The following is a 27,033-nucleotide window of genomic DNA, read 5'->3' as shown; positions in this document are numbered from 1 at the left end:
AGGAATTAAAACTGTTCAAGAAAAACCATGTCATCTCCTTTCTCCTCTCTCAGCAAGGTTCGCAGAATGCCACTTCAGTTGCAGCCAACAGAGTAAGTGAGAGCTTATGGAGGAAACCATCTGGACCTCTGGTAGGAAAATATCCCATGTTTTTGCTTCCAGCTGTAACAACAGATGGACAATCCTGCCTCTTTTGAATGAACAAAATGTCCCTTAAGCTTCTTCCAGCAGTGAAACCGTTACATAGCAGAGGTTAAATGGTTCTTATGTTTCTGATACAAATAGACTGGGGCCCTTGACCTTTCAGTTATATTATAGTTTGAAACCACTAGCCATGACTTTTGCTATCACTTTCTTTATTTCTTCCTATTTTAATGTTCCTCGTTCATACCAGAAATCCTAAGTTCTCGTTTGATGTATGCATATGGGCTAACTTCCTCAAAACAAACAAACAAACTAACTAAAACGTTCCAAGGAATAATTTATATTGTAACATTGCAAGCATGTGATATATTTTAGACCCCAGTGTGGTGAACGAATATCCTCTTTATTTTTTGTTTCTGTTTCTCCGATTTGTTTCTGAACTTTAGGAAAAAGGCAGTACCACTCCAGATAAATATCCAGAATGGTAGGCCTCACACCTTTTATTCTAACTATTGATTTATATAACATTGTAAGCTCTTCTTATAGCTTAATGATCCATAGGAATATTTTCAGATCCCAGTTACTCATAAAGATTGCTTGTGTTTAAATACCATATCATTAATGTTACATCTGCTGGAAAATAAACTATAGAATGCTATGGAAAATAGCCTTTGGGGCACATATAGGAAATATGAAACTAAGGAGGGTCTGCTTGATCTGACCAAAGGCTTGTCTATTCCAGCCATATAGATGACTATTTATTTATTTATGTATTAATCAAATTTACCATCAGAAGGGACACTGGAATGAGTTTGATGGAACTAAAGGAAGCTGTAAGAGATAGAAAGGCATGGAGAGCATTGATCCACAAAGTGACCGAGAGTTGGACACGACTGAACAGATAGACAACAACAAATTTATATGGCTGCCCATCTCATGAAAAGTGACTCTGGGAGGCATACAACAATCAGATAAAACAACACATATGTAAAACAATCATTTGAAAAATATAAAAATCAGTATTAAAGATTAAATTTTATTACAAACATGATAGATGCAGTTAGTAAATGTAGTTTTAGTGTATAGTACAGCTGCCCTGGGAAAAATCTGCTTTGAACCAATCTTCCACTTCGTTATGATAGTCTACATGGAAAAATGATACAACTGATATCTCGTGGCAATGGGTATTTCTCTCTAAACACTCAGAATGAAGATGGCAAGAGGAAATCCTAGGCTTGCTCTTGATAATAGGTTTATCCCTTTGGTTCACAGAAGATGAAGCTGCTATGATGGATGAAATTCTGGGGCCAGGAGCTCAAATGCCAGTACAAATTAACTTGCCTTCTTGCTCAAATGGAGCTACAGCACAATCAGCTATACCTGGTACGAGGGAAAGGATTGGCGATAGAATTATGTTACTGAGTAATGCCAGGCATTTACATTAGGCACACACAGTCTCGGTCTGCAGGGAATAAGAGCCCAGTCATAATTCACTATATAGTTTAAGTATTGACCCAGACTTAATGTGTCCTATGTTCTTTTGCTAAGAATTCTTTGTGGTTCCTCATATATAATCAGTATTTGGATCAGAATTTGGATTCCTAAAAACCTCAATTTTGGGTATAGAACACACCCAATAAACAGCCCCTCTCCCCACAAACCAAATTGCTTCTTCTCAAGGAAGTGGAGATACATACCCAGGCCCTGAATAGGATCCAAAGAATTGTGCCTCAAGATTCTTCAGGATTTTTCTTTTTCTCATGTAGCAGAACCCAAACCAAATAGCAACCTATTTTTGAAGTGAGTACAGGTAGTCCTCGACTTGCAACCACAACTGGGACTGGAACTTCTGTTGCTAAGCGAGGTGGTTGTTTAAGGGAGTCATGCCTGGTTTTACAACCTTTTTTGCTGTGCTCATTGTAAATCATGCAGTCAATAAGCAAATCACCATGGTCATTAAACAAATCTGGCTTCCCCCATTGACTTTGCTTGTCGGAAGCCGTCTGGGAAGGTTGCAGATGGTAATCATGTGACCCTGGAATGCTGCAACCATTGTAAGTGTGAGCTGGTTGCCAAGCGCCTGAATTTTGGTCATGTGACCGCAGGGACTCTGCTACCGTTGTAAGTGTGACAACCAGTCATAAGTCACCTTTTTCAGCACTGTTGTAACAGTTTGAACAGTTGCTAAATGAATGGTCGTAAGTCAAGGACTACCTGTACAGAGGAGAGAATAACTGTTCATAGGTGGGAAATATTCACCTTGGTTGACCCAAACCTTTAGGTGAATTTAAAGTCTTTTTTTTTGAAACCTAATCATTTTATGTATGTTCTGCACATTGGGGATTTTGGAATAACAGCTTGCGTAATACTTGTTTCCTGTATGTAGTCCTTAATGAATCCTTCTCTATGAATCTGCAGCCATCAACCTCACTTTTTGAGTTTTTGTCTCTTTTTGCTCCTAAACCATCCTTAGTAAAAAGAAAAAAACCCAAACCCTCCATACACTACACAGACTGTGGGCTTGTTCAGAAGTATGAGCTCCTCTCTTTCCTGATTCATCTGATGCTCCACAAGCATCCTACCTTAAGGGAGAACAGCCAGAATTTTAAGGACTTTTGGAATGTCATCGGGGTGGGAGCCCAACAGATCTCTAGGGAAATAACATTCCAGAGGGTGGGCACCATAATAGAGAAGGCACGCTTCCAGGGTCCCAGGGGATGACATTGCTTCATCGATAGGATCCAAAGGCACCAGCTCCACCTGCTCTTACTGGATGGGGAAAAAGAATGGGAGTTAGGCCATCCCTCAGATAACCAGGCCCTCTGCCAGGGAGGTTATTAGGGATTACCTGGCAACTCACTGACAACCAGTGTGGCTCACGGAGCAATGGTGTCACATGCTCACACTGCTGCATTCTGAACCAGCTGTAGCTTCTGAGTATAAAATCCTGAATTTGATTTAAGTTCATTGAAATGTAATGAAAATTAAGTACAGTAACATCATCACTCTCCAGCCAGATATTGAAGAATTTTCCTTTGAGTCACATTTTGGAGGTCTCTTAGTGCCATACTGGAGGGTTTAGGGGGTCTGCATGTGGCCCCAGATCTCAGTTGAGCTCCTTGACTTACGCACTCTTCCTGTGCTGGTGCTCTACCCATTGGCTTCTCTTACTGCTATAGATAAAGAGCCAATGCAGACAACATTGCAAGTCTTCTGGAAGTATGTCTCATTTTTGAGCAATACAAAGTGTTCTTGTGGAACCAGTTGCTGGCATGAAGGTTTACATCCAAATTGTCCTCATGTTCTGTTGATTTCATATCTTCAGGAAATGCTCCTACAGATATGGAGTTGATGACTTCCATGATGCAGAAGATTGCTTTTTTGGAGCAGAAAGTCAAGAGCCAAGCACAAGCCATCCAGCAGAAGGTGACAACACAAGCAGTGCAGGAATTGCCGTTGAACTGTTTGTAACAGTTCAGATTGGAAGCTGTTGAAATTTTGTTAAGGCTTTAAAATTTTTGTTTGCTATTTATAATTTCTTTATACTATTTTTTAGGCCAGCTTTAAGTAGGTAGCTCATTTGGAGCCTATAGGATAAAACAGCAAAATTAAATAGAATCATAATTACAATAAAAATAGTATAAAACAAGTAATATAATAAGATCAAAACAATACATTAAGAGAGAGCAGAGGACAATAAATATAGAGAGTTGAACACAAGATGTGCAAGGAAATTTAAAAGATTTAAGAAAAAAAAACCTGTTCTAAAAGGGCATTATAGTTGCTGTTACACAGGCATGTTTGGAGAAGATACCCAGAAAGACACATTTCCTTTGACAGGGCACTCAGAGAAGGTTGCAGTCTTAAAACTTGAATAGATACACATGAAAAGAGGAATTTCTTCAGGTACTAAACTCCGATATCTTGAAAGGCTTTTGAGAGTGAAACTGAATTAGGACTGGAAAACAATTGGGACCATAAAGATGGAAAATAATATATGCATAATATATTCAGCCCCAATTTGCACATCTTCAGCTTTATTCTCTACGAGTTGAGATTTCTGGACAGTTTTCAGAGGCAACCCCGTTTACAGTACATTTGGGAATAGAAATAGCCAAGGCCAGGAGCATTTTCCCAGTCCAGATAATGAAGTTGTGTATGAATGGAACCAGATGAGCCTAAAGACAGGGGATTAATATGCTTTCCAAGTTTCAGAAAATTGTCTGGCTCAATTCCTATAATAATCAAGTTGGCTTCACCTACAAATGATTGCTAACAATGCTAACAAATGATTGCTTATACAAGAGGATAACTGTGCTTGTTTTATAGAATGTATTTTATTGGTCAATGACCGAATAATTTTATTGCTTTGTCTTTTGCTTTTGGGCAGAATAAGAAGATCAGAGAATTTGAGGAGCAGATCAAAACCCTTCAGAAAGGAACAGGTAACATCGTACCATCCTTCCTTTTATTTCAGTCCTCAACATTAGGCAGTGACAATGTCTTGGTAAAGATGGGAAATGCAAAAACAAAAGACCATATTTCACCCTAACCATTAATAGAGAGATGGATCTTTATGAAGTTCTAGAGTATTAATATCTGAAACTGATGAAATGTGAAAAAATGATTTGAGGGAGGTATATCCCGAAGTAAAATCTGTCTCTTTTGTGTTCTGAATCAGAACATGTATTGATAGCAGAGAGCTCATCTTCTTTCTTTTGGTATAGTTTGATATATATTTATATTTTAAAAGAGGAACTCCAAATTCTTTTTTTTCCCCTTTCCTATAGAAAAAACTTCATCAGAGATGACCCAGGTTGAGGAACTGGAAATGATATGCCTTCGGCTGCAACGTCAGGTTTGGGAAATGGAGGTTAGCTATTTAATGGAAAGAAATAAGTATTTCCTTTTTCCCTCCAGGAATCTGCGCTTTTCCATTAACTCAAAGATAACCACCCAGAGTTGCTCTCTGAGTGAGATGGGCGGTGACTAAATTTGACAAATAAATAAATAAAAAACTGAACTGGAAAACTGGTGTGCCTAATGCAGGCAATAATGGAAAGAAGATGAGCAGCAGACAGACACACCCTTTTTGCCTTTCAGGGTTGTTGCTGTTAAGAAGGGAAGGGAGGGAATAGGCTTTGCATCTGTAGAGATGGCTCTGTATCAGGACTTCCTTCCCAAACATGTATTTTAAAGTTTGGGATTCCAGTTTCTGTTCCATTGGGGTTTGCCTTGCAGAATTCATGGTGAAAGGTGAAAGGTCCCCTGTGCTAGCACCGAGTCATATCTGACCCTTGACGCTGCTTTCGTGACATTTTCTTGGCAGACTGTAGCAGGGTGGCTTGCCATTGCCTTCCCCAGTTGTCACCTTCCCCAGCAAGCTGGGGACTCATTTTACTAACCTCGAAAGGTTGGAGGGCAGAATTCATACCCGTACTTGAAATGGCTTTAGCTGACTTGCAGAAAAATTAATAATTTCAATCTTATCTTTCCTATTCCATCTTATAGAGCCTCATGTGGCGCAGAGGGGTAGGCGGCAGTATTGCAACTGAAACTCTCCCCACGACCTGAGTTCGATCCCAACGGAAGCCGGATTCTCGGGTAGCCAACTCAGGTCGACCCAGCCTTCCATCCTTCCGAGGTCAGCAGAATGAGTCCCCAGCTTGCTGGGGAAGGTGACGACTGGGGAAGGCAATGACAAACCACTCTGTTACAGTCTGCCAAGAAAACGTCGCAAAAGCAGCGTCCCCCCAAAGGGTCAGACATGACTCGGTGCTTGCACAGGGGGCCTTTCACCTTTCACTTTCAAATTCCATTTTAGCAGTCTTAGCTTTCCTATTCTATCTTAGAATGTACACTATTTTGCACTGGAGATAAAGAGTAATATACAAATTAATAAATATTATTAATTTTCTTGCCACTCCCTCTAAATTTTCTATTCCCTCTCCCATATAGCAGTTTCTGAACGACTATGGATTGATCTGGGTTGGAGAAGACCCAGTTTCTCTGAGAGTTCTGGAGTCACTAAAGGAAGAAGGGAGTCCAACGTCAAGGGCTTTCTGGAAACCAGGTTAGCTGGGAAGAATGACTGCCTTTTTAAGAAGCATGAAAATATACTGTATCTTTTATTTTAGTCTCGTCTTTTTCTCCCCTTTCTCTGTTGCTTTTATGAATATTGGAAGGTATATTATCAGCTTTGAAGAGGAAACAGTCTTTTTTTCTTTGCAAAACTTCTTAGAATAGCTAAGTATTTTGATAGCGCTATATATATATGTCCTCCCTGTCAATGTTCATTATATAATTCTGCTAATAGTCAGACCAGTGAACAAAGTTTTTATTAACTGCTCCTATCAAGCTGAGTTTTTTTCTTTTAGGACACAAAAATTTGGCCTTTTTAGTCCTCAGGGAAATTGTTCTACTCATTCTTCTATTCAGGCAAGCTCTGGAAATTCTTCTCCTGGACTCCTGCATATTAAATATTTTGTTTTTATTGTTTATGATTTAATTGAATGTTGTGATTATTTTACTTAAATAATTTTAATTATATTGCAGATCCTTTGGAGCAGACTTTACAGTGAGAATTACTGTATAAATTACTGTATAAAATATTTTAAAAAGCCATAAACATATCTTAGTTTTCAGTCTGTGCTAATCAGTATATTATGTATCTCTCTCTAGGGGAAAAATACACTTGCAGCATAAGATGAGAAATCAGATAAAGCAATGCCTTTATTATAGAAATGCAGATAATACCATTCCATTCATTTGCCACTGTCCACCAGAGCAGTCTTCCTCAAACCAGTGCCCTCCAGGTTTATTTAGACTACAACTCCCAGAATTCTGGCATCTGGAGGATATCATAATTGGGATTGGGAAGGCTGCACTGGAATGCTGGTGTTGCTTCAGCAAAGATGCAGTTCAAATAGAGAGTTGCACTGAAATTCAGAGCTAAGCAGTTTGGGCTGGAAGGTGCCTAACCCTTGCCCTCCCATCGTAATTTCTCCTTTCACATAGGTGATGCCATTGTTTCAGAAACCCCAGTCAGTTTTGATTTGGTTTTTGAGAATCTGAAAGATTTGAATGTGCTGGCTGGAGAAGGTGTGTCCCAAATCAAACACACTACAGGTGGAGCTCGGTTGAAGCGGTTGGATTCCGTTCCTATCACCTTCTATCAGAATGGGATTGTCATGTTCAGTGGACCTTTCCGGTCATACAAAGATCCTTCCACACAGGTAGGGATCAAGTTCTGAAGAAATGAAATCACTGACCGGCATCTAATCTGGAAGTTATTACTACATGTACAAAATAAGCCTTTTGTGGCAGTAACGTTCTCCCACAACCACCGCCAAGCCCCTCCCATTCCTTTATACTGTGGCAGAGAATGGCAAGAATCTTACCTTTTTAGGGGGTCACAGGGCATCTTGACCATTGCTTTTGAAAAGACTGATAAGAAACCACAAATACGCACTATGCAGTTGTCCGACTGCTGTGGAACTGCACTTACTCCATTTTGGGCAAAGACATACAACTGAAAGTTCAGCCTTGGAGTAAGCAGTTCTATTTGTTTCCAGCATAAATTGTGTATGGTGTGAATTATGTAATTTCTTGTTTCTCAGAAAACATGATTTTAAACAAGGGAATTGTAATATTGATGATGATGATGACAACGACGACTGGTTGTGCTTGAGTATTGTGGGGGAAGAAAAACCAAATGAGAATATGGAACTTGGCAGGGCAGAGATGAAACAAAGGAAGCAGTGGAGGTTCAAGGTAGCAGCACATAAGTGGACGGGGAAATGGCTACTGGATGTAGTATTTCATAGGGATAATAAGATGTGGGGAACTTAATCAAGAAGAACATTTAACTAGGTACCTGTCCAGTTAGAGAAAAGAAAGAAGAATGATTCCATCTCAAGTGGCCTGGATAACAGAGATATTCTGGAATCGAAACCAGAATATGCCATTGGCCTAGCTTCCAGGAGACAGTTTCCAAATGTCTGGTAATGTCTGGTTGTGAAATTCCAGGAAAAACTCTTGGACTAGAGGCTTTCAAGATTGATGTCAGTCCTTCAAGGTAGGCAAGGTCAAGAAACAGAAGCAGCAGAGATTCCACAAATGTTCTTCATTTTGAGTAGAAAAACAGAATCTTGATAGCTTGTCAGTTTCTGCCCCATCTTATACCAAACAAAATCAAGGCAGGGTTATTTTGAGGTCCTTTCCTATACTTTCCATTTTTTCAGGACTGAAAAGTCTGTTCTCCTCTCAATGGTTTATTGCTCCCTTCCCTCTTCTCAAGGCCAGATCTATGTTCTTTTACAGCTAGCAAGCTGACCCAGAGCTAACTTAGATCTAGCCATAGGCTGTTTGAATGCATTACAAATCATGAAAGAACTGCGGCTGTGGTACTGATTTTAAAGGGGCAAGGTGGGAAAAAAGCACAATCTTTCCCTTCCACCTGTGGCTTATTTCTCACAGTCTTTCTCTCCAGTGACTTTTCTGAAAACAGGGATTCAAATATTGGGATGTTGAGTCTGACTGAGAGAAGAGTGGGCTTTATTTCTCTGGTAAAGAACTTGACTTGCAAGAAGAAAAGCTGTGGCAAAACAAAATGTTTTAGCACTTCTCATCTGTTTTCTCCTTTTAGCTAGAAAGTGTGTTGGGTGTTTTTTTGTGTGTGTTTAAATAGCCACGTCCTGTTGTCACTTTGGAAGGGAGTTACAAGTTGGAGGAAGTGAAAATGAGCAGTTAGGTGCTTCCTCTCTGATGGCAAAAGTCATTTGGCTTCCATTTTCAAACAAGCACAAGATTCTGTGTGTTGCCTCTATAGCATTTCAAGGTCACTTTTTGCATATCTGCCATGAATGGAAGCTGCTTCTTATTTCGGCCTGTTGCAGTTCCCCACGCACAATGACCCAGCTGTCTAGAGCCTTTACCACATGCAAATCCTGGAATTTGGTGTGACCTTTTAAATCCCCCACATATTATAGCAACATATGCAAATGAACACTTCTCTTATGGTGAACAAGTCGCACAACTATTGGCTGAAAATTGTAGTTAAGATGTTTGCTTGAATACTCCATTTGATAGCTTCCCAGATTTTGCAGTTTTATACAGAGAAAATATATTCTGTGCTCCTAGTCCTCTCATCCTATATTCACCAAATTTATTAAAGAGCCTTGGAACATTTTTGAAAATCTAAGTATACAGTGTTGACAGAGACACCTCCATCCATGTTCCCGTTGACTCTCAATAAACTAAAAAAATTGATGAGGCAGGAGTTTCCTTTGTGTTCTGATTTTCCTTCGGCAAGGCTTGGTCTTCTGTATGCTTAGTTTTTGTTTTTTTTTAATTATTACCACTTCTGCCAATTTACCTGGAATGGATGTTAGGCTGACTGGCCTATACTTTCCTGGATCTCCACTTAATCACTTTTTAAAAAGTGATGTGACACTGACCTCTGGCACTGACGCTGATTTGAGTGAAAAGTGATAATTTTTGCTAGTAAGTCAGAAATTTCTCAAATTTAAGACCTCTTAAGTGGATGCCATCAGGACCCAGTGATTTGCTACTACATAGTCTCTCCAGACCTCCTAGAAGAGATTTTCTTGATACCCCAATTTGCTTCAGTTGTTTCAGTTCCCATCCTGAGAAAGTCAATGCAAGCTCATTTATCTAGTCTATATTTTCTGTGACAGACAGATGAAATAATTCAGTTTCTCTGTAATCGCTATATCTTTCCTTAGGATCTCGTTCACACCTTGGTTGTCTAATGGCCCCTGAGTAGTTTTCTGCTTTAAATATAAAGCTTTTGCATTCCTTATTATCAAGACTTTGTGTTCTGCTTTATTCTCCTAATTAGGATAGTCTTCTCATTTCTTGAAGGGGTGGGATAGTACCTGGAAGGGGGGTTATATACTTAGGCCTACTCTTTTTGAGACTTGCCTAAGATTCTCAAGGTCGACTCACTGACTACCTGGTTTCTTTGTATGTTCTTGATCTTTGAATTGAGATACTATACATTAATCTTGTCTTACTTTATGCCTTTCAGGCAGTAATGGACTTTAGTACTTTAGCTATCATGGCCAATGGATAAAATCCAAAGTGTCCAAGAGCATGAAATTGGGGAAAGGTTCCTGTCTACCTCCCCCCCAGATTGCTGTTTCATTGGCTTCTTTTGGGCTCTGTAGTGAGCTTATCTTTGCCAGGAATAAACATGAAGCCTCCCCTCCCCTTTCCTCCTTTCCTCTCCTGCTTTCCCCTCCCCAGATTATAAACTTGTTCTACAATTCTACATATTCAGTTGAAGCTATGGTTTCACATTTAAATCTTGGGATTAACATTTCACTGTTAGAATAATTGAGAGCCACTTCGGTGCAGTGGTTAAGACACCATGCTAGAAACTGGGAGACCGGGAGTTCTAGTCCCACTTTAGGCATGAAACGAGCTAGGTGACTATGGGCCAGTCACTCTCTTTCAGCCCTAGGAAGAAGGCAGTGGCAAGCCACTTCTGAAAATCTTGCCAAGAAAACTGCAGGGATTTCTCCAGGCATCACCAGGTGGCAAACAATAGATAGACAGATAGAAAAACTATAATCAGTCTGTCTTCCTTGCACCACCCATTGAGGCACATGTAACCCTGTCCCCACTTGCAATGCTCTGTGGCTCAGAAACAGCCAGGAATGGACATTCTGAGATTGCTGGAGATGCAGGCTTGATCAATGGTGGGAAGTTTATGCAGGGAACGCACTTGCACAACTTTTGGGGATATATCAACTCACCGAGTCAGCAAGGGATTCACACTAAATGACACAGAGGATGCAAACAATTCTATGTTAACCTCTTAGCTTTGTTGAATACAGCGAATTTTGCAATATTGTGGGTATACAGTAGCATATCCCTATTGGGCATACCACACCCACCCACCCTTTTCATTCTCACAAAATCAACAAACCTCAACAGAATAACCAATGAAAAAACCTGAAAAGATGAATTATAGTCAAGATAGTTGATGGAGTATCTTCCAAGCAGGTCCCTGTCTAGCCCTCCTTTTTATGTACTTCTTTTCCTCTTGGCCTCAGCTGTGCTGTCATCGGTTGCTGTCACTGCTCGGCCAGGTAGGTTTCACTACGTGATGTGCAGTTTTCACCAGGTGGTCAGCATCCAGTCTGGTCTAATTTGAACCTGGGCCACTCCTTGGTCTTCGCATGTCCAAGTCTGCATTCTTTAGATTGCTTGGTTGCTTGGTTTTGTTTTTCTCAGGCCATTGCCTACCTTCCATGTTACTAAGTTTAGATGGAGTCCATAAATTTTACACTAGAAAATGTTGGCCCATTTAATTTAATTCTTTTTTTTTATGGTTGTTGTTTATTCGTTTAGTCGCTTCCAACTCTTCGTGACTTCATGGACCAGCCCACGCCAGAGCTTCCTGTCAGTCGTCAACACCCCCAGCTCCCCCAGGGACGAATCCGTCACCTCTAGAATATCATCCATCCACCTTGCCCTTGGTTGGCCCTTCTTCCTTTTGCCCTCCACTCTCCCTAGCATCAGCACCTCTTCCAGGGTGTCCTGTCTTCTCATTATGTGGCCAAAGTATTTCAGTTTGGCCTTTAATATCATTTCCTCAAGTGAGCAGTCTGGCTTAATTTCCTGGAGGATGGACTGGTTTGATCTTCTTGCAGTCCAAGGCACTCTCAGAATTCTCCAACATTACAGTTCAAAAGCATCGATCTTCCTTCTCTCAGCCTTCCTTATAGTCCAGCTCTCGCAGCCATATGTTACTACGGGGAACACCATTGCTTTAACTATGCGGACCTTTGTTGTCAGTGTGATGTCTCTGCTCTTAACTACTTTTTCGAGATTGGTCATTGCTCTTCTCCCAAGGATTAAGCGTCTCCTGATTTCCTGACTGCAGTCAGCATCTGCAGTAATCTTCGCACCTAGAAATACAAAGTCTTTCACTGCCTCTACGCTTTCTCCCTCTATTTGCCAATCAAGCTGGTTGCCATAATCTTGGTTTTTTTGAGGTTTAGCTGCAAGCCAGCTTTTGCACTTTCTTCTTTCACCTTGATCATAAGGCTCCTCGGTTCCTCTTCGCTTTCAGCCATCAAAGTGGTATCATCTGCATATCTGAGATTGTTAATGTTTCTTCCAGCGATTTTAACTCCAGCCTTGGATTCCTCAAGCCCAGCACGTTGCATGATGTGTTCTGCATACAAGTTGAATAAGTAGGGTGAGAGTATACAGCCCTGCCGTACTCCTTTCCCAATCTTAAACCAGTCTGTTGTTCCGTGGTCTGTTCTTACTGTTGCTACTTGGTCATTATACAGATTTCTCGGGAGGCAAAGCCCTAATAAAAGGGGAATACATAAACAGAAATAGGTAAGGTGCCAACAGCCAAATATTGAGTTTCTCTCCATTGTGGTTGCTTTGTCAATGTGAGGGAAATCTAATGAGTTGGCTCTGCTTGTGGTTTCAGCGTTGCCTGCAAGATATCATGGATGGCTTCTTTCCTTCTGAACTGCAGAGGCGTTACCCCGATGGTGTTCCATTTCAGGTACGCCACTACTGCTGCTTTACAGCTTCCTGTTTTTGCATTCTTGGTTTGTTGAAATGCCAGAATTGAAAATAATGCCTAAAAAAAGATATTCTAGTACAACTAAATGTATTGGCCCTGTGGGTTTATGATTTTGGATCCTTACTCATAATCAGCACAGCTTCTATGAGGTTTCTTGAAGTGTCACTGGCCTGTGGATGGAATAGCTTTCTGTTCAAGTTATTGTACTTAACTTCTGTTTAATTCAAATAACTGAGAATTGACTTTTATAAGCAGTTAGAGTTTTTTTTTCCTTCTCAATCTGAGGAACTGAGAATGCTTGTTGCATTGGAAACTGGAACAATTTTTCTCCTAAAACCTTCCTTCATCCTCATTTCTGTATTTCTGCTTTAAAGTAACTATACTAGTGATAGATTTTTTTTCTTTTCCTGCTTAGTTTGTGTTTTTATTTTTAAGTTTCCTTTTTTTAAAAATTGTTTTGTTACAAAAATAAAGATAGTAAAATAAAAAAACTCTACTAGCAATAGCAGTTTCCACTAATGAAAATTAAAAGGTGTTTTTAGTGGGTAATATGATTTTTAAGAATGCCACTGGATGTATGGATAAAATTCTCTTGGAAAAATTAGTTCATATTTCTATTATGTGACTCATGAAAGCAAAATGGAAAAATAATAGTGGAAAAATGAAATTTACTGATGTTTTTATTTAGCATTCCAGCTTTCAAAAAAAGAGCTTTACCAGGGCAGCTTACAACACTTGAAGATCAGAATGTAAGTTAAAAAAAAACCCTAGAGCAGCGAATAAAAATACAGTTTTAACTAGAGGGTATTAGGACAGTTTCTTTAAGAAGTATGGGAAAAAGGTAAATCCACAAGCTGGAAATAGAAAAAGTTAAATGACAAATAGAATTTTTTAAAAAATGAGAAAAGACAAATTTAATTGAATTGTAGGAATTTATATACATTAAGCCTTCAGTTTCTTAATGTAGGAAATCTTGGGATTTTCTGATGGTCTCTCATCCAAATGTTATCCAGGTTTACTCCTGCTTAATTTTTTTTTTTTAAGATCAGCCAAGATTGACAAAGTGCTACTGTCTAGCTAGATATTTGCCAATTTAGTGATGAGTAAAGCAAGCAGCATGAAATGTAGTTTCCTTGTTTTACAATGATATCCACAAGGTAGATAAAATATAATTTTATTATAAGAGATTGGAATCAAACCCAAAACAGAAGTAAAATGACATTTGGATACAAATGGTTTTAAAAATGCCTAAAGAGACCCATTGGAGGCTGTTCATCACATGACACCAAAGTCAACAGCTTACAAATATTAAGTGCTGTTGCCCTACAAAGGCAAGAATTTGTCAGACTGACCTGGGACAGGTAATAACAAAAAATATGAAGCTGTTTTGCCTGTCGGTATTAAAGGAGTAACATAGCAACATGAATAGGATGAATTCAGCAGAACTGGAGCCACAAGGGCAAAATTGGCAAGCTATATGGATTTTATTACATTTCCTATATAGAGCTGCTGAGGATAAGATGTTAAACTGGCTCTAAAGAAGAAACTTTGTTGGAATGGCAGAGTGATGTAATACAACTAGTTCCTCTTCTTCTGTGGTGGGCTCTGAGAACAGGCTACAGTAAGTCTCATTTTGATATTCAGCGTCTCAGAGCCTTCTGCTGATGACTGTCTTAAGCCTCAGTAAATTCTGAGAGAGAGAAAATCTACAGAGGCCACACAATAAGGACTTTTCCCAGAATTGCTTGGGACCATGGAGACAAAGGATCGCTTCAGCAAAGGATCGTTACCTTGTCGTGGTGCTGGAGCTAAACTGTGAAGGGACACCCAAGAAGGGAAGGTCATGACAGAGAGGTCAGACTAAACGCGATCCCTGGGGAAGGTAATGGCAACCCACCCCAGTATTCTTGCCGTGAAAACTAAATGGATCAGTACAACCAGAGATATGTCAGTATACCACTGGAAGATGAGACCCCCATGTCAGAAGATGGTCAAAATGCTACTGGGGAGGAACAGAGGATGAGTTCAACTAGCCCCAGATGTGATGACACAGCTAGCTCAAAGCCGAAAGGACGGCTAGCGGCCGACGGTGCTGGTGGTGAACGGCGAATCCGATGTTCTAAGGATCAACACACCATTGGAACCTGGAATGTAAGATCTATGAACCAGGGCAAATTGGATGTGGTTATTGGTGAGATGTCAAGATTAAAGATAGACATTTTGGGCGTCAGTGAACTGAAATGGACTGGAATGGGCCACTTCACATCAAATGACCACCAGATCTACTACTGTGGACAAGAGGACCACAGAAGAAATGGAGTAGCCTTCATAATTAATATTAAAGTGGCTAAAGCAGTGCTTGGATACAATCCAAAAAAATGATAGAATGATCTCAATTCGAATTCAGGGCAAGCCATCTAACATCACAGTGATCCAAATATACGCCCCAACCACAGATGCTGAAGAAGCTGAAGTAGAGCAGTTCTATGAGGATCTGCAGCACCTACTGGACGACACGCCTAAAAGAGATGTTATTTTCATCACGGGAGACTGGAATGCTAAGGTGGGCAGTCAAATGACACCTGGAATTACAGGTAAGCATGGCCTGGGAGAACAAAACGAAGCAAGACACAGGCTGATAGAATTTTGCCAAGACAACTCAATGTGCATAACAAACACCCTCTTCCAGCAACCTAAGAGACGGCTTTATACATGGACTTCCCCAGATGGACAACACCGAAATCAGATTGACTACATCCTTTGCAGCCAAAGGTGGCGGACATCTATACAGTGGGTAAAAACAAGGCCTGGAGCTGACTGTAGTTCCGATCACAAACTTCTTGCACAATTTAGGATCAGACTAAAGAGATTAGGGAAGACCCACAGATCAGCTAGATATGAGCTCACTAATATTCCTAAGGAATATGCAGTGGAGGTGAAGAATAGATTTAAGGGATTGGACTTAGTAGATAGGGTCCCGGAAGAACTATGGACAGAAGTCCTCAACATTGTTCAGGAGGCGGCAACAAAATACATCCCAATGAAAGAGAAAACCAAGAAGGCAAAATGGCTGTCTGCTGAGACACTAGAAGTAGCCCAAGAAAGAAGGAAAGCAAAAGGCAACAGTGATAGGGGGAGATATGCCCAATTAAATGCAAAATTCCAGAGGTTAGCCAGAAGAGATAAGGAATTATTTTTAAACAAGCAATGTGTGGAAGTGGAAGAAGACAATAGAATAGGAAGGACAAGAGACCTCTTCCAGAAAATTAGAAACATCGGAGGTGAATTCCAGGCCAAAATGGGTATGATCAAAAACAAAGATGGCAAGGACCTAACAGAAGAAGAAGAGATCAAGAAAAGGTGGCAAGAATATACAGAAGACCTGTATAGGAAGGATAACAATATCTGGGATAGCTTTGATGGTGTGGTCAGTGAGCTAGAGCCAGACATCCTGAAGAGTGAGGTTGAATGGGCCTTAAGAAGCATTGCTAATAACAAGGCAGCAGAAGATGACAGCATCCCAGCTGAACTGTTCAAAATCTTGCGAGATGATGTGGTCAAGGTAATGCATGCTATATGCCAGCAAATTTGGAAAACACAAGAATGGCCATCAGATTGGAAAAAATCGACTTATATCCCCATACCAAAAAAAGGGAAACACTAAAGAATGTTCAAACTATCGAACAGTGGCACTCATTTCACATGCCAGGAAGGTAATGCTCAAGATCCTGCAAGGTAGACTTCAGCAATTCATGGAGCGAGAATTGCCAGATGTACAAGCTGGGTTTAGAAAAGGCAGAGGAACTAGGGACCAAATTGCCAATATCCAATGGATAATGGAAAAGGCCAGGGAGTTTCAGAAAAACATCTATTTCTGTTTTATTGACTATTCTAAAGCCTTTGACTGTGTGGACCATAACAAATTGTGGCAAGTTCTTAGCGGTATGGGGATACCAAGTCATCTTGTATGCCTCCTGAAGAATCTGTATAACGACCAAGCAGCAACAGTAAGAACAGACCACGGAACAATGGACTGGTTTAAGATTGGGAAAGGAGTACGGCAGGGCTGTATACTCTCACCCTACCTATTCAAATTGTATGCAGAACACATCATGCGACATGCTGGGCTTGAGGAATCCAAGGCTGAAGTTAAAATCTCTGGAAGAAACATTAACAATCTCAGATATGCAGATGATACCACTCTGATGGCTGAAAGCGAAGAGGAACTGAGGAGCCTTATGATGAAGGTGAAAGAAGAAAGTGCAAAAGCTGGCTTGCAGCTAAACCTCAAAAAAACCAAGATTATGGCAACCCGCTTGATTGATAACTGGCAAATAGAGGGAGAAAATGTAGAAGCAGTGAAAGACTTTGTATTTCTAGGTGCAAAGATTACTGCAGATGCTGACTGCAGTCAGGAAATCAGAAGACGCTTAATCCTTGGGAGAAGAGCAATGACCAATCTCGAAAAAGTAGTTAAGAGCAGAGACATCACACTGACAACAAAGGCCCGCATAGTTAAAGCAATGGTGTTCCCCGTAGTAACATATGGCTGCGAGAGCTGGACCATAAGGAAGGCTGAGCGAAGGAAGATCAATGCTTTTGAACTGTAGTGTTGGAGGAAAATTCTGAGAGTGCCTTGGACTGCAAGAAGATCAAACCAGTCCATCCTCCAGGAAATTAAGCCAGACTGCTCACTTGAGGGAATGATATTAAAGGCCAAACTGAAATACTCTGGCCACATAATGAGAAGACAGGACACCCTGGAGAAGATGCTGTTGCTAGGGAGAGTGGAGGGCAAAAGGAAGAGGGCCGACCAAAGGCAAGGTGGATGGATGATATTCTAGAGGTGACGGACTCGTCCCTGGGGAGCTGGGGGTGTTGGCGACCGACAGGAAGCTCTGGCGTGGGCTGGTCCATGAAGTCACAAAGAGTTGGAAGCAACTGAACGAATAAACAACAACAATGGAGACTGAAATTGGTTGGCCTGGATAAGAGGCCCTGTAGGAAAATAATGGCATAATGACAATAGTTAAATGCCCTGCTCTTACCTTGATTGTCAACTGACCAGCCTCTACTCTTAGTATTGTCCTGGAGATGCATTTAGGTATTCAAAACACCACTGTTAGAAAGTTACAGTATTTCGGATTATTTCTAGCGACTTATAGTTAGGATAAGAAGGGGACATCTGTGAACAATAGAGCAACTGAGCTGCAGTCTAATGGCAAATAACTTCAAAACTGCAGGAATACAGGTAGTCCTCGCTTAACAATGAGGGACTGGAATTTCCATCACTAAGCAATGCGATCATAAAGCGTGATGTCACATGACCACACACCGCTTACTTATGGCAGTCCATGGTTACTGTCATTAAGTGAGGACTGTGTGGGTTGTTAAGTGAGGATCTCATGACCGCAACTTCCAACTTCCTGCCAGCTTCCCCATTGACTTTGCTTGTGGGAAGGTTGCAAATTGTGATCACATGACCACAGGATGTTGTGAGGGTCAGAAATCCAGGCTGGTTGCTGAGCACTCGGTTTGCGATCACGTGACCGCATGGGTGCTGCGATGGCCAAAACTTTGAGGACCAGTTGTAAGTACCACTCGTTCAGCACCATCACAAGTTCAAATGGTTGCTGAACGAGTGGTCGTTAAATGAGGACCACCTGTATATTCTCTGCCTTTTGTATGGAAGAATTTTAGAATCTCTACAAGCTTTTTTGAGCTGGTAAAATTAGAAAAGGCATGTGTGCTTTCCAGGATCCTAAATCCTGGAACACTACACCAGGTTATTTAAAGTACCTCACTTTCTCGATCTCCTGCCTTTCTATATATGCTCCCTCAGTGCTATAACCAGGCCTGAAACCTGACTGAAAAGGGTCCAGATAATCTGCTTCTTCTGGGGCTCTCTTGCTGTAAGCCAACAACCTTACCTATAAAGGGGAAGTTGGAGATTAGATGAAAATTGTCCAGATCTTTTGGGTCCAGTGATGGTCTTTTAAGGAGTGTCCCTGAGTTTTTCCTGCAAAAGAGGTCTGAAAATTAAACTCAAATGCTGACTTGAAATCAGCAAAGGTTAGACCTGGGAAAGATTAAGGTTTATCACTATATTTCTCAGGTGACCCATCACATACACAGTTTAACAGGTATTGTCTTAGCATAGACATTCAGTTCTACAGGGGCCAATGCCTTTTTAAAAGCAATTTTGGTAACCTAATAGTTTTTTAAAAATATAATCTGCTGCCTGATTAATTAAGCACCTTGTATGAAGTCTGCTGTGGTGTCTTATAGCTGCTTCGTGTTGAAGGCACGTCTATAAGCAGAGGCAGACTGGAATCCTAAAGGAGAGGTCTTCAACTGTTTTGTTGGGGGACACATTGGCAATATTTTGGAACCTCTCACAAGATGACTGGCCTGCAAAGACTGTCCTGTATATGAAATGACTGCCATGAAATCTCTTGAAAGCAGACCCATGAGGTTCTTCTCACCGCTCCATCTAACCACCTGGGGATGTTTTCCACCCCCACTACTTCTGTCTTTCTTCAGGGTGGCTGGACACACTTCCAAACAGAGCCTTGGGCTACAACCACTTGCCGTTTCTATTATGCCTATGGGGCTCAAAGCCGTAGCTGGAAACAGAAAATAAATACATTTGCTTTGCATTATGCCAGCTTATCCTTTAATTTTTTAAAAAACCTAAAAGCAACTGAGGCATGTAATTCAGAGAGCCTGGTAGAGGCCAAAGGAGGTGTTTTCAGATATATGATTGCCTGAAGTGCCATGTAGGGGATCCAAACCCTAAAGCACCATTTCTTCAAGATGTTGGCAAATCACGGCAAATAATTGGTTCAACTTATTATAAGGATTCTGAGATTTTTTTTCTAGGACTCAAGGTGGTTAAGCATAGTATATGGGTATATTGGGTAAGAAATTAAACTTTGATCCCAATTCACATGAGAAACTGACAACGTAGATGAATACTTATTTCAAAATTGCAGGAAGAATGTTTTAAAAAATGGGTGGAAAGGGGGATATTTACTGTTAACTAGTAATGCTACTTTTCAGACTTTTGAAAGAATGCAACATAAATAGCTGAATAGCAATATATACAGTTAAAATATGTATTGAGTATGTACTGAATATGGTTTGGTCTGGATGCTTTGGCAGCCCTGGAAAGTCCTTGAGCTTTAAATTTATTGGAAAAGGTTTCTCTAGAAGCTAAAACTACTGTTCAATATTATCAACAGCTGTATGTGTGCAGGGCCAGGAGCTTTTGAGTTTCTTTCTGGCTTAGGGATTGGGAGAGTTTTTATTTTTTATACTGCATTAAGTCTGTGTTAGATCTTACTCTACCAGTTTTGTGTTTCCCATCTCCAAATGGCAGGAAACCATCCTGTTCATTTTGGTCACAGCAGATCTGGGGATCCAACAGAGCTTTGAAGGGGCTCCTTGTGGTCTTGAAATTCTAGATAGTCTGTCCTAGCTTAAATTAAGAAATGCGTGTCTTACACCAAGTTAGGAGGGCTGGAGATCTGAATAATGCCCTAGTTCATGTCTTATTTAGCAAATCTACCCCTACCTGCCTCTTGATTTTGGGAATACCTGAAAGACACAGTACAGTTTAGACTCTTAGCAAGCTTCAGGGGAGAGGAAAATTATAAGGCCATTTACTGATGACTGAAATTTATTTTTTTAACTTTCTTGAATATATTATCAGATAGAACATAACTCCTAGCACATTATTTTACTGATCCTTGTCAGGGGACAAGCCTCATTAAGATAGGGTATTTGCTTCATTCACAAGGATGGGGGAATTTTATTATATTTTAAAACTTTCATTATTTAGAGATACATGGAAAAGTCTTGTAGAAAGAAAGAAAAATGTGGGCCACTGTTTCTAAAACCAGCTTGTGCGCAGTTGGGCTGCGTGACTGCTGGGGAAAACACCTGCTCCTTTAGCAGTTGAGGGTTGGGGCGTGGGCCCTAGAAGTGAATGGTTGGTTAGTTCTAGAGAAGAAACACAGGGGAAAATAGAGAGGGTGGCAAGGTCAAAGCCCAGCATTCTGGTGCATTCTTGAGGTGTTGGACTACAACTCCTGTTATCCCAGTCTCTCCAATGGATGTAGAGAGCACAAAGTGAGGTCTTTTTCTAAGAAAGGCCCTTCAGAGCTGCATCAGATCAGCAAACTGAACACATGACAGTTGGGTCTCTAAGCTGCAAGTTTATTGTGTTTTTTTATTTTAATGAATGAGGCTTCCAAGTATGCAATCCCCCTTCCTCCCAGAATGGAAAGTGCAGTCAGCCTGGAAATATATATTACTTCTGTCATGGAGGGCTCTAGTTATATCATGCCTTAGCTCAGGAGAAGCCAAAGCAATAGCTGGTGTGTGGCATGCAAGACACAAGTTGATCATGGTATGACTGCTGCAGATACCTGTCAGATAATTAACTATTTATGAAATGAAATTTCTTTCTGTTCATAATATCTGGAACATATTTCCATGGTCTTTTCTCCCCAAAAGAACCTGAAAAAGAAAGATAAATGTTCACTCAACAGTAGCTGAAAAATGTGGGTGATCTATGTCATTTCCTATTGATCCCATTGATTTTATCAGGTTTGGGGGTTGTATAAGACTAGTGAAAGAAATTAATTAAACTGATGTTTTCCCCTTTGAGTAAGCTCTCTACAAGTTTACATTACAGTAATCATCATTCATTTCTAAGCATCTGACTCGGAAGGAAATTTGAGTTGAGTTCAGGGAGACTTGTTTGGAGATGTGCCTGCAAAGTATTACAGTTTCAGTGATCAAATATTGATAGTTGTATCAGAATAAAAAATCTAGTGATACATCGTCTGAGATATATGAATGAGAATTCCTTTTTTTAAAAAAATGGTAGAGAATGCTTTTGATATCTTGATTATTTCTAGACTTCTGCCATTCTTGGCTTGTTAACACTTCATACTTTGCATTCGAAGTCATTCTGTAGCTTCCCTTGTAAAGACCAATACATTTATTGTGGCATAATCTTCAATTCATTATATGCATGGTAACTCCTCGATGGGTTCCTGTAATGGGGTGTTACCAGGCATGCTTGTGCTCTGTGTGTCTGAAGTGTGCTGGCTATTTCCTTTGCGTTTCCACAGAAGAAGGAGGGGGGTATCTTCATAGCCCATTTGTTATTACTGCTAACATCCAATTTCATCTGCTTCTCAGTCTAACAGTGACCTCTGGAGTCTGGAATCAAGCAGGGTACTTAACAGCACCGGGGTTTATTCAACAGGTCACCGACAAGAGAGATGTCTTCTTTCAGGAAAGGAAGCTGCCAGGGTGTTTTCCTGGCTCTGGCCGGGCTGTTGGGCGTTCCAGACCAAGTGGAATAAAGGAGACAAATGAGATCTCAGGTGATGGTTTATTTGTTTTTTTATTCAAATTTATTAGCCACCCAACTCCAATGGTTATAACTGTTTATTGCAGATTCTACTGTAAATGCCTGTTTCTTTATTGGGTCTACTATTCAAGCTTATACCAGCCTTCCCCACTGTTGTGCCTTGCAGTTGTGTAGGGGATTGCAACTCCCATTAATTCCCAGATGCCAACACATCTGGAAGGTACCAGGTTCCCAAGGGTTGTCCTGCCCTCTGCATGGAACCATTTCTTTTATGCTTGGATCTTAAATGGTTTGTATCCAGATAATATAATGCTAATTGTAACCTGGGCTCTCTCATTCATGAGATGAATACTGACTTAAGGCGTCCACTTAGATGCTTTTGTTGGTTTGTGCAGATAGCTATCATAGTCAGAAGTCTGAAAAAGAAAAGTTACAGATAACACTGAGCAAGAATTCGACCACGTGAACACTGGAATCCCCTTTGGTGCTAAAAAATCCATGATTCTGTATTAGATTTATATCCCAATTTTTATTCAGGAGCTCTGAAGCTGCCATACATCGTGCTCCCTCCTCCTGCTTCCTATATGAGTGTGGGTGGTTTTAATACAGCTGTAATTCAGAGGATTTTTCCCAGCAAGGAAGCCTGCAGATATTTAAGTTAATTAAAACAAAATGTCAGCATGGCTCTGTCATTTACCCCATAAAACATTTGCTTGTGAAATACTTTCTTTTGGCAGGTCCCAAGCTCACAGTGGAACAATTTTTGAACAAACTTCCAAAATCAGTGGTTCGAGATGGACAAGTGATAGATATCCGGGAAGATGTTAAAAAAACCCTTCAGGTAAAATGTCTCCCCCTCTCTAATTTTGTATCCCCCCTTTGAAAACCAACCCCCCCAAAAAAACTGAGATCTCAAAAGGTTGTTTAGAATTATTATCAAGCCCTCTTGTTCTTTTCTAAACATATTAGTAGAGATAGCTTTCTCCCTTCTTTATCTTTGAGTGTGTGGGTTGTATGAGCAAAAGAGCACCATCTGACCTAATGTCCCTTGGGGCATCCAGACTTGGACCCGCATTTCCTTCTTTGCTTCTAGGGCCTGGGTGGAACACGAAGCCATGAAGTGGTTCTGGTGGAGACGCCCAGCCTTGCAGCACTGAAGAAGAGGTAAACAAACCTCTACAGTCGTTACTGGTTCTCTTCCTTTGAGGATGTCTGGTTATGGCAGAAATCCAAACCTGGAGTGAGCTGGAGTAAAACCAGGAACACCTCTTAGCCTTGGTGTTTTGAGGATGAATCCTAGGCAACAGAGCACATGCTTCGCATATAGAATACTCTTAGCTATGATTCTGGCACGTCCATTAAAATTGGATGAAATGGATGATGGAGAAGTCCTGCTTGAGACCATGGAACGATGTTACTAGTAAACATAGATAAAGTGGATTTAAATCAATCAGTTTGCAGATCCAAATGCATTCCCTCCAATATCCCAAATTTTATAAGAACATAAATCTTGTGTGAGATTCCCGAAATCTTTTTTTGTGAGAAATATTTATTAGTGTTCATTTTTGGGTTTTTTTTCTTTTGCTTTGAACTGTAGATCACCCTCAATTATTTTGAGAGGGCAGCTTATATCAGTCAGTCAGTCAGTCAAACACATCTGAAAGAATCAGAGGCACCTTTAAGAAAGCTTGGCTCCTTGTCCTCAACCGTTTGAGGTGTTAGCATGCAAGGACCAACATCCAACCCCTTCTATGTTAAGTAAGCCTAGGATTGCCCACAAGAAGTCATGGTTCTTAACATCATCTCCCTTTAACTCTTAGACTGGAAGGAAAGCAAAAGAAAGAGAGGTCTGACCCCAACACTTCAACTCTTCGGATAAAGTCAGAGGATGGCGAGAAGACATACATTGTCACAATGTCATTCACAGAGACTATTGGAGACCTGCGCCAATATCTTGCTCAGAACAGGTATGATGGTTCCAGCAAAATTTGAGAAGGACGATAATTGTGGCAAACACTGGTTTGCCCTGAAGAGCAAGCTCTGTCCCTATTTTTGCACTTTAAACTTCCGATTTGCCAACTGTAATCTCAAGAAATAAAGCATAAGTTCCCAATGGGAGCCTTGGGAACATTTATTAAGCATGGGTTCAGATCCATGCCTGAAACAAACTGAGTCTCCCACAGCTTAGTCTGTGTTGTTCCCGAGTGCTGATCATCTCACTATCTCCTGGCTTCCTCCCCCTGCAGTCACAAGATTTGGAGCAAATGAGAAATACCCAGTTGCAAGCAATAGATACTGCAGAAGCAGCTGTGTTTTGCCTTCTCCAACCCCCACCCCTGGGTTGCACAGGATGGCCTTCGTAGCTACCATAGGGGTCATCAAGGTCATGCTGTGATCCAGTCCCTGGTGTCCTGGCATTCTGGCTTGTGAGGAAGACAAGGGAATGGGACCTGAATGGGAACTTGTCACATTAGAAGATATGCAAAATAAATGGTGGCATTTTACTGCAGCTCACTATTTTGGGGAGAGAGGAAGGGGATTTGTTTTCACCATGAAACTGAGGAGGTGGAATAATGTCCTCTGTTCCTGATTAAGAATTGAGTGCTGGTTGGCTGAGATACCATTTGCTCATCATTTGACCAGGAAGGGCAAGCTTTGATTGGCTGTCAGATCTCTGTGAGTGCTCCAGATTAATGTAGAAATAATTAAGTCTGTTCCTGTCACATCCTGGAACTTAAGTGCAATCTGTGAAGCTCTACATTTCAGTCATGAATCAGAAGACTTGGGTGATGCGAAGACAGAAATCTTCATGGACTCTACAGAAAGGAGTGGGGAACAAATGTCTGTTGACCAAGGGCTAAAATAAAGGCTTCCAAATTTAGAGGATGCTGTAGGGTATTTACTTACGAAGTCTTGTGCTTCAGGCTGGTGATTTGCCTCGGGTGGAGATCTGGGTTCCTCATATTTTCCTAATGTCTTGGAACTGCAGCTCCCAGAATTCCTCATCAGCCTAGCAAAGAGGTTCTTGGAAATGTAAACCCAACTCTTCTGGGTAGTGTTAGGTTGGAGAGGATACCTGAAGGCCTATTTACTTTCATACCTAGTAACTATGGCTGCCCTGTTGAGAAACACGGATTGATTATTCTGGTCATCAAGGCTCTCAGCCAGCATCATAAAGCACTAGCCATTGTTTGATTGTTGCCCCAACTTCTTTGGCTGGCCTGACTCTGCATGAATCTCATGATCTTTCTTGTTAAGCAAGCCTCCTGTTCAAAGGACGGCCCGCTGTCCTCTTTTCTGACTTTACATGTGCCTACAATGGCACAATATTATTTCTTTTGTTTGATGACTGGAAATAAACTGCCTTCCCAAATGTCTCTTTTACAAATAAAGTTGCATTTTCTCGGAAACTGGGCTACTTGACAGCAGATCTCCAAAAGGCAGTGACGTTACTTGAAATTTGACATGCAGGAGAGAAGTAGCATCGAAGGGATACTATTGATCTCATAATCTTTTCCCTCAAACTGATTAAGAGATACCAGTAAGTCTGGAGCATTTGACTTTTTAAGTAAAAAGCTCATTTTCAAAATCTGCATTCAGAAAGGTCATTGGATTGGAAAAGTTGAGTAGGTGTGAAGGGAGTCCATTTACAAATCCTGTTGTGCTCTTTCCTAGGGGCGAAGCAGTGGAGCCATATGAGATCCTCAGCACTTTCCCCCTTCGAGTGTATAACAACGATGCTGTGCGCCTGGAGGAATGTGGGCTGGTCCCCAACACTTTCCTTCTGCTGAGGAAAAAACTCCAACAAAATCAGGAGGGGAATAGCTGTAATGGTTCACAGTAGATGATGCATCAGACTTGGCTGCCGCTCAGCTAGGGCGTTGTGTGCCTTCTTCTCCTTCCCCAAGGTAGCTGCTCAGATGAGAGCAAAAAGTCCATTCGTATGAGGGCGTATGGAAACAAGTAATACTTGTAGTTCCAGCTACACAGGTTAGAACCAGCCGCTATGGATTATTCCCCCCACCTCACCCCATTCCCCAAGTAAGACAAGCCAGGGCAAACTCAGTGAATGTTGAACGGCTTAAGAATATTGCCCTTATGCAACACTTTCTTTCCTATCCTGACAGAGGTTAAGACTTTAGCCTCACTTGTCCCATTTTACACAGCCCCAAAGGAACAAAAATACATTAGCCTTTATTGCCATTCCATTAGGAATGTCGGACTATTTCCGCAAGAAAAAACGGCTGGGCTGTTGATGCCAGCTGGTGACTTCTTGAGCATTGCAAAGCTTTTGTAAAACACAGTACCAGTTTCAGGCCTGCATAACCTCCACCAAGATATGGCATCACCTTCTTTATACTCCAACTTTGTAAATGATAGGTGGGCAAATCTTATGAAGCAGGAAAGGCTAAAATTTCTGGATCCTGTTCTAGCCTATGAGGTCATCCTAAAAATAATCAAAAGGGGCATGGGGGAGAGCGCTTTCTGTGTGGGCGGATTAATTTATGGAGCAGAAAAGTACCTAGAGTGAAGGACGACTGGAACAGTCCAGCTATACTTTCTGGAAGAGCTCTGGCTGCTAACTGGAAACTCTTGCAAGTTTTCCCCAACCTGGATGTCATGAAGTCAGCTCCCAACTGTCCCCTCCCAGTGTGGAGCTGGGAGATTATGGGAACTGGGAGTCGGCATATCTGAATAGGAGTTGAGTGGGAGGGATTGAGCACAGTAATGCAGCCAGCTGCAGCCAAACCCCTTCTCATCAGGAGTTTGCCTTGCTGTTTAGCAGAAAGTGCTGTTTTAGGACTGAAGCATTTTATTGCTAATTGTGGCTTTTATTTCACATGAAGTACCCAGGTTGTTTGTTAATTTGGGGCCCAAACTAAGCTTATTTATGTTGTCACTAGTTTTGTGCCTACTGGGTCCC

General features: G+C 41.0%; 2 protein-coding genes across 2 annotated transcripts in view; one reads left to right on the top strand and one right to left on the bottom strand.

The window, feature by feature from the left end:
• On the top strand, positions 1–26,051 carry UBXN11 (UBX domain protein 11). The gene is made up of 14 exons (XM_063311816.1): positions 1–92; positions 591–628; positions 1,417–1,527; positions 3,470–3,570; positions 4,535–4,589; positions 4,935–5,017; positions 6,103–6,217; positions 7,162–7,379; positions 12,623–12,700; positions 22,002–22,122; positions 22,847–22,950; positions 23,203–23,273; positions 23,930–24,076; positions 25,785–26,051. The coding sequence occupies exons 1-14, from the start codon at positions 28–30 to the stop codon at positions 25,951–25,953; spliced, it is 1,476 nt and encodes a 491-aa protein (XP_063167886.1). The 5' UTR covers positions 1–27; the 3' UTR covers positions 25,954–26,051.
• Positions 1–27,033, bottom strand: part of CEP85 (centrosomal protein 85) — a 53,459-nt gene that overhangs the window by 5,345 nt on the left and 21,081 nt on the right. The gene's annotated exons all lie outside the window — the stretch shown is intronic.

This window comes from Candoia aspera, chromosome 10, assembly GCF_035149785.1.
Source record: "Candoia aspera isolate rCanAsp1 chromosome 10, rCanAsp1.hap2, whole genome shotgun sequence".
Taxonomy (NCBI): domain Eukaryota; kingdom Metazoa; phylum Chordata; class Lepidosauria; order Squamata; family Boidae; genus Candoia; species Candoia aspera.
This window is presented reverse-complemented; position numbering and strand designations above follow the sequence as displayed.